Source organism: Chrysochloris asiatica, unplaced genomic scaffold, assembly GCF_000296735.1.
Source record: "Chrysochloris asiatica unplaced genomic scaffold, ChrAsi1.0 scaffold00045, whole genome shotgun sequence".
Taxonomy (NCBI): domain Eukaryota; kingdom Metazoa; phylum Chordata; class Mammalia; order Afrosoricida; family Chrysochloridae; genus Chrysochloris; species Chrysochloris asiatica.
In genome coordinates, this window is record NW_006408563.1 from 16,581,998 (window position 1) to 16,590,570 (window position 8,573).

At 37.4% G+C, this 8,573-nt stretch overlaps 1 protein-coding gene across 1 annotated transcript in view; it reads left to right on the forward strand.

The window, feature by feature from the left end:
- The window catches only part of HECW2 (HECT, C2 and WW domain containing E3 ubiquitin protein ligase 2), a 356,874-nt gene that overhangs the window by 267,249 nt on the left and 81,052 nt on the right, over nt 1-8,573 (forward strand). Inside the window, exon 17 of the mRNA XM_006862016.1 lies at nt 6,345-6,428. Coding sequence (XP_006862078.1) covers nt 6,345-6,428 — 84 coding nt within the window. The remainder of the gene's footprint in view (nt 1-6,344; nt 6,429-8,573) is intronic.

Genomic DNA, 8,573 nt, shown 5'->3' on the forward strand with positions numbered 1-8,573 from the left:
GCCGCCCTGGCAAACCGGGAGTCTGGAGACTTTCTTTACCTTAAACTGAGTACTTTTCCCCTGATATATATATAAAATTCCTATACAATTCTAGGTTCCTTGTGATATTGTGGGGCCTGGTGGAAATCAGGAAGGAGGGAGGAAAAGTGCCCATTTCTTGTAAAAACAAGAGTTCATTACCCTGAGGCAAATAAAAATTGATTTCAGTCTTCCAACAGTCACTACCAAGCTGTGTGACCTTGATGTGGTCACATTCTTTTTCTTTTTCTGTTAAATGAGGCAGTTGGACTAAGGCTACCTCTCAACCTTTTCCCCCTATATCCCTCTAAACCCTAAAGATGTGAGCAGTTAGAGGATAAACCACTCATCAAATTGTACAGCCAGATATGTTTAAAGAATGAATGCCTGGAGGAAATAATAATTCTCGTCTTGAATTTGGGTTTGCAAAGGATTGTTGTATTTTGTTAGAGTCATCATAAGATGTATGGAACTAATTTATATCCATATGCAACAACTGTTGCCCCTGAATATATGTCTAATTCATGTCACTTCTACGCTTCCAGGAAAATCACATGATCATAATTGACCTAAATTTATACTTCTTAGCTCTTTAATGAGAGGTAGAAAGAAAACTTAACCTTTCACTGTTTGGCTCTATTTCAAGTCAAACAATGCCATGTAACTGTAGTGATGGTGAGCAATCAATGCTAATTTTCCTTTCTTGACATTATGTCATTAGAGAAATCAAGGGTATTTCTCTAAAATTCCCCTAAGGCAGTTATTTAAAATCTCTTCTAAAACATTTAAACATCTGCAAAGGTGTTACTTGACTGTATGCACAGGAACTGTGTAGGTCAGAGTCTGCACTTGAGAGAGTTTTGCGGTTTGGAGGCTGCTGCTTCTGGTTGTTTCTTTAACTTCAACAAAATGGGGGTTGGTTTCAGTGAGAGCATTTTCTGTGGGAATTCCGGTCTTGAGACTTTGTTCATTGTCCTTAAATGATCTTCTGGTAGAGTTGATCTTCTTGGGTGATTTGCTGTGCTGAAGGCAGTGGTGACAGAGACTCGAATGTAGACAGGTGAGGCACAGCACTCGCCAGTATTTTACTACAGTTGTTGCTACAGTCTTTAGTATGTACTTGCAGTAATCCTGAGTTTTCTAATTAAGAGACTGCCTCTTTATATGTCTGCACTTTCCTCAGTAGATTCTGTTTTAGTAAATAAACCAACTTTCTGTTTCTCTTTTTGTTTCTTTGTCACAACAAGAAGTAATAGCAAGAGTGTTTACTCCAAGCATTGAATGAGCGTTTGTGGAAATATGTTGAGTCAAATCTGTTCTTTTGGTGTTAACTGATCATGTGCCTGGTGTGTATTTTATGAAATGTTCATTATATGCACAGCACAGTCCAGATATCTGGGAAACACAAAGATAAAAGAGGACTTTGGCCTCAAAAAACATTTCTAAAGGGAAGGTGCATTTCTGTTAGAAGGTGCAGTGATATAAGATACATTCTTATTAGAAGGTACAATGGTAGAAGACAGAGAAAGCCATGCAAAGAGGGACAAATGATAAAATAAATTATTTGAATATAATTTTCATTGCTGTCAAGTTGATTGTCATTTTTAGCGACCCATAGAACAGTGTAGAACTGCCCCATAGGGTTTCCGGGGCTGCTCCTTAGAAACCATACACAGGGTTGCTATGGCACTTCACAACAACAACAACAATCTTTATTAATACCACATTTTCCTTCTGAAGAGCAGCTGGTGGGTTCAAGCTACAGACATTTTGGTTAACCAAGCAATTTAGCCTCTGCACCATAAGGACTCCTAATCTTCACTATGTTGTGAGTCATCAATTGATTCCAACTCTGCGACCCTGCTTAGGGTTTCCAAGAGCAGCTATTGGGATTGAAATGACAACTAGGCCACTAAAATGAAAATAGGATTTCTTCTTTAAGAGGAAGGCAATAAAGAATGGAAATAACGATGTCACCAATTCCTTCTGACATTATGTTGTTAAGTGCCATTGAGTCATTTCCAACTCAGCAACCCTGTATAGGATTTCCAGGAGTGGCTGGTAAGCTGGAACAACCGACTTTGCTGTTTAAACTGACCTTGCAGTCTTAGAGCATTAACCTGCAGCGCCACACATTTGTTAATATATTAACGTACCATTAAAATGTGTCTCTAATCAGGGTTGGTGCTACAGGATAAGCACTGGACTACTAACCACAAGGTCAGTGGTTCAAACTCACCAGCCTGTCTTTGGAAACTATACAAGGTTGTTGTGAGTTGCAACCAACTAAAGGAGCTCTGGTAGCGTAGTGGTTACGAATCGGGCTGCGAGCCGCAAGGTCAGCAGTTTGAAACTACCAGCAGTTCCACGGGAGAAAGATGAGGCGGTCTGCTCCCGTAAAGATTTACAGCCTTGGAAACCCTGTGTAGGGGCGCTCTGAGTCGGAACCGACTCCACGGCACAAACAACAACAACAATAAAGGGCACTAAACAACAGCAACCACAATTCTACATGTTTAAAACCAATCTCAAAGGTAAAGAAATAGTGCAGACCCACAGTGTTGACTTTAACTGCTTTTATTTTACTGAGACCTAAATGTGTGTGAATATAAACTATGCATAAACTCGTACTTACAACATGTAAAAGCTATAAAACCAAAAGACATACAAATTAAATAAAACTTTAAAACTCAACATTTGAATTAATTTTCATGTGAAAAAATTTTATTTTTCAGGGTCCAAACTATCAACATTGAAACCATTTCAGTTGAAAAATATTTTCATGCTTTTTTTTTTAAACTTGTGTTGAACTTGACTGTGTATTGATTTTGTATCTAAATGGTCCTTCACTTGCATTCTTGGTATTATCATTGTCATCATTTTTCCTTCTTAACAAAAATGTTATTTTTATCTATTTATTCATTGCTTTGATGAGCCAATTTACGTAACAAAACCCCAAAACCAAACCCACTGCCATGGAGTTGATTCTGGCTCCTAGTGTCCCTACAGACCATCCCATTTCATTCCCAAGTCTGCAAACCTTTTTAGAAGCAGACTGACATATCTTTCTCTGTGGAGTGGTTGGCAGGTTCAAACCACCAATCTTTCTTTTAGCCAAATGCTCTAACCCCTGTACCACTAGGGTTCCTTAATGATTTAATAGTGTACCCCAATTATAATAATAAACAAAATATATACCATTGAATATATCCTGTGATGAGAGAATTCTATCATGAGTTTTCTATTTTAAAACTTCTATTCTTAGAATAAGCCTGACATTTTTTACCCTTTGTTTAGCATGCATGCATAATTTATTTTTCTAAACCCACATCTTTTTTTTTCTTTAGCCTTTGACAACTTACATAATGCATCACTTAAATCCATTTCATTTTCGGATGTAAACAAATACTGCAAGAGGAGAGTTTTGTCTTAGTAGTTGGTAAAATAAAAGTATGCATTAGTGACAGACAGGGACAATTATTACAAAATTTAACATCAAGGCCCTACCTGCCTAGGGATGGCCAGATTTACTCCCCACCACTTTAAAAGTTCATCTCTGATTACTTAACATCAGCAGTCATTTAAATGCAAACATGGGATGAAGTCACTTGGCACTAATCTGCCATAATCATTATCTAGATGATCCAAAATATGCTTACATCTGTATTAACACTTTTGATCATCAGAACAAAAATGTAAAATGTAAAACTTCTCTAAGAACTTGCAAATGGCTATAAGCTTCTAATAGACAAAGGCACTAGTTTGAGAAACTCTGGTTTATAAATGTTAAACAAACTCCTGATAACCAAGAAGTAGCTTCTGTTTTGTTTTGTTTGTTGTTCTTAGAAAGGACTGGTGACAGTTCGGAAGATATCTGTTCACCTCAGCCTTAATCTAATCTTTGGACAGTCAATGAACCAATGCCTTCTTTGCTTCAAGTATAATAGAACCTTATATAGGGATTTCTAGACTAGGAGAGGTATACGGCCTAAACACAGTGCAGTTAAGTGAACAAACCAATTTAGATATTTTCACATGCTTCTAAAATTGCTTGTTGACTTTCTCTTTTCTCTGCACCAAGAGCTCTTTGATAGAGGCACTGTGTCTTACTCCCTATTGGATTCCCAGTGGATGGCACCATGCCTGGCACATAGTAAGTGTTCAGGAAATATTTTCTGAAAGAATGAATGAATGCCAGTATAAGAAAGTGCTTAGTGGTGTGATCTACATCAAATGGACTGCTTCAGTGTCTGGTTCCTGGAAGCATATAACTGGTAGTCTGATATTGTGACCATAAACTGACTTGATGGAGAACTGATTCTCGTCTGACTCTGGCACATTCTTACCTGACAACCAGTCACCTCACTGCCTAACAGTTGATATTTGGAAAGTGATAAAAAAGTTTCCCAATTGGCACATTTCGTCTAGTGCCTCCCTGATTTCCTTCCTTCACCCTGCCATCCTTGTGACTCAGGAAGCTAGGATGCTTGTGTTATTCACAGGAAACCTACAGGCCTCCGTCCAGTGCATGATATCTTTGCCATCTTTCAACCCACTCTGCAGAGCTCCAGTTAGGGAAGTTGGGGAAAGTGCTCAGCTTGTTTGCTTTTTGGTTTTGTTCTGTTTGCCTAGGTTCATTGTAATGATAGACTAAGGAGATAAAGTGTGTGTTTTTGAGAGATAGCTTTTGGTTCTGCAAGATCAAAGCGTGTCGTTGTTACTGACCCTTATGGGAGTATTTCTTTGGTTGAGTTATTGCTCATTTTCTCCAAGATAACTTGCCTCTAATTTAGCTTTTTTTAAAAAAAATTTTAAAGGCCAACTTTTATACGTCTTATCAAAATATTATTCACCAGATAATCGGCCTTGGTTTCCATCACGTGCTTCAGGCAACATGTGATTGCAACACTTAAGGGGAACTGTTCTGCCTGGTTAGAGCTGGCAAACTAAAATAGCCGCAGGCAGAGAGGCTTTCTGTTTTCTGTGTAATTGTTCTACATACATGTCTGCCATTTATTTCTTAGTAGTCTTTTTAATACATGTAGTATAGTTAGAGGCACATGTGACAAAAACAGAAAAATTGGAAGTATTAAAAGTTAGATGCTTCATATGTTAACATATTATTTTAAATGAATCAAGCCAGGAGAAACTGAAGACTGATTTCTGTTAATTCTGTTAATCACTCCTGATAAGCTCTATAGCTGGGACAAATCAATGGATCTTTCTGTGTATTCAGGGATTTTTGATCTAACAATTAGAAATTGGTTTCCACTCCATTGCCTTCAAGTCTGTGAAAGAAGCATTCCGAATTTGGAAATTTAAAATGCAACAAAGCTTTATGAAAAATGTAAAGTAGAAATACAAGGTGCCCCATAGATAATAACTAAATCTAAGTATTTTTTTTTTTTTATCACAGATGGACATTTTACTTCATAACCCAGGAATCATGATAGAATATCTTGTCATTAGCACTCAGAACAAACTGCATTTCTGTTGGCCCTGTGTTCTAACTAAATGTAATGTTTTGAGTACCAATAGATGATGTTTTTATGTTTCCTCACTGTAGACAAATTAATGATTGTATGCTGTGAAATACTATGAAAGAAATGAGGAAAACCAGCTAAGAAAAAAAATATTATAATCACATTCATATAATGAATTAAAAATTGCTATGTGGAGATGTCTCATCAAACAAGGAGAAAAAAAGTTGATGCTATCACACCTATCTATTAAAAAAAGCAATTATAGAAATAATCCACATTGTTGTATGTGACATGTTTGTGTATATTTGTACAGGCATACACACAGTCTATTGTACTGACTCTGGTAACTGGAGAGGAGCTGTTACATTTATATTAAATACACTGTGATTAGCGGTTCTGCTTCCTGGTTGGAATAAGCTCATCATACACAACTAAAGGTATACTCTCAGGAATTTAAATATCCCTACACAGTCTCTTTTAGGGATAGTAAGATCCTCTGAATGGTCCAAACTATTGCTTATATATCCGAATTACAACAGACTTTAACTCAAATAAGAGATGCAGTTTTATTTGCCAGCTAGTACTGGTACCTATAGAAGGACGTGGGGAGCAAAACAATGAAGGTAATAAAAAATCTTTTCCCAACATAAAGCTAGGAAATGTTGATGCTCACAGTCTTCTTTGAAGGTAAGAACCTCCCTGTTACATAATCTAGGATGTGTGTGGAACATAAGTACCCAAGGTATTGTTACCATTATTTCTAAAAATGGTACCTAAAGCACTAAATTCCATCTCCAAAGCCCACTACCATCTGTATTTTGAATTATTTCTTTGATTTAATAGGGAGAAGATTCAGTTTATCCGAACTGAAGGAACCCCAGGACTGGTGCGTCTTTCAAGTGATGCCGACCTTGTGATGCTGCTGAGGTACTTACCAATTGCTTTATAAGTAGAGAGTCTCCTGATATCATAGAGGATTTTGGAAAATTCTACACCAGAAATATTTGGTAACCTAAAAATGTTTCTTTTATTCTTAAAGACTAATAATGAAGATGTAGGATGCTGATTTAGTGATCATTTGTTTCAGACTGCATTTGTTACCAATAATTTCTATTTGATTTTTTTTTGTAACACTGCTGGGAAAGAAGATGGTCTTCAGGAAAGGTTATCGAGGCCAATGAATAGACTTTCCTGCTTACAAAACAGAATAGTAGTGTATCTGAATAAACTACACTGGTTTAACCCCTTCAGAGGAGTCCAGAGGTCATATATATATTTTGTTTTTCTTAAACTATTTTTTGTTCTCTTTTGCTGATTTGGTGGTGGTGTTAAGTGCCATCGAGTCGGTTCCGACCGATAGCGACCCTAAACAGGGTTTTCGAGGCTGTAAATCTTTATGGGAGCAGAAAGCCTCATCTTTCTCCCATGGAGCAGCTGGTAGTTGTGAACTACTGGCCTTGTGGTTCGCAGCCCGATTCGTAATCACTGCGCTACCAGAGCTCATTATTTACTTCATGATTTTGAGAGCTTAAGTTTGGGAAATCAGACCAGAAAGTTGAAATTTGGTCATTAGTACACACTGCCAATGTGATGTTGTTGTTAAGTGCCATCCAGTCAGTTCTGACTCACAGTGACCCTGTATAGGGTTTCCAAAGAGCAGCTAGTGGGTTTGAACTGCAACCTTGTGGTTAGCAGTCTGTGCTTATCCTAGCATGCCATACATACGAGGACTCTGCCAACTTGATAGTCCTTCATAAAACTGTTTTATTTTCTGATGCACAGATCAGCTTTGGTTCTATAATTTAGAATAGGATAGATGGGAAACTGGCAATTTTCGCAAGATTTTTCTCATTTTGAATATTTTCTCTCAAATGCAAACAGGCCAGAGTGAAATAGTGCTTTGTTTTACCAGTGGTTGGGACACCCCCGACTGGAACCTCCATAGCTAAAGGGAATGTCACACTGAACCACTTAAGCAATGTTTCTTTATCCCAGAATGGGAATGGCCTCATTCTGGTTATTTCTGATGATTTTAACCTTCACCATTTTTTTGCCCACTTGACACTTGCTGTAATCCTATGTGGCTCTGTGGAATAAAGCACTGGACTTCAAGGTTGGTTTAAACCACAAAATTGGCAGTTCAAACTCACTAACCACCCCTTTAGACCCTATGCAGGGTTACTATGAATCGGAACCAACACTGTGGCACTTAACAGCAATGACAATTTCCACTGCCCACTTGATACTGGCCATAATTGTAAAACAAAAGGTTAAAATTATTTTCCTTGAGTATATAGTTAAAGCATAATGAAAAGGAATGTAAGAACAGACTCTAAAATTTGTTCTTGGTCTTAAAGTAGCAACAGTGAATAGAAGAAAAAATAACATAAAATAACTGAAGAGAAAATTTCAAAGGGCAGCTTGAGAAGACAAAGTCAAATATTAAAATGAAATGTAAAAAGACCTGGAATTAGAAAACCCAAAGGGAAGAACACACTCAGCATTTCTCAAGCTGAAAGAACTGAAGTAAAAATTTAAGCCTCGAGCTGCAATATTGAAGAATTCTATGGGCAAAATATTGAACAATGCAGGGAACATCAAAAGAAGATGGAAGAAATACAGAATACCTGTACCAAAAAAGAATTGATGAACATTCAGTCATTTCAAAAAGTAATGTAACAGGAAACAATGGTTTCCATGGAAAAGAAGTCCAGGCTGTGCATGGAAGGCATTAACAAAAAACCAGTCTCCAGAACTGGACAGAATAGCAATCAAAATGTTTCAACAAACTGATGCAGCACTGGCACTCACCTGGCATGCCCCAAAATTTGGAGTGGACAACTGCCTGGCCAGCAGACAGGAAGGGATCTACATTTGTGCCAATTCCAAAGAAACATGACCCAACATAATTCAGAAATTATTCAGCAATAGCATTAATGCCACATGCAAATAAAATTTTGCTGAAGATAATTAAAAAATGATTGCAGCAATAAATCAACAGGAAGCTGTCAAAATTCAAGCCAGATTCAGAAGATGATGTGTTGTTGTTGTTAAGTGTTGTTGGGTCGGTTT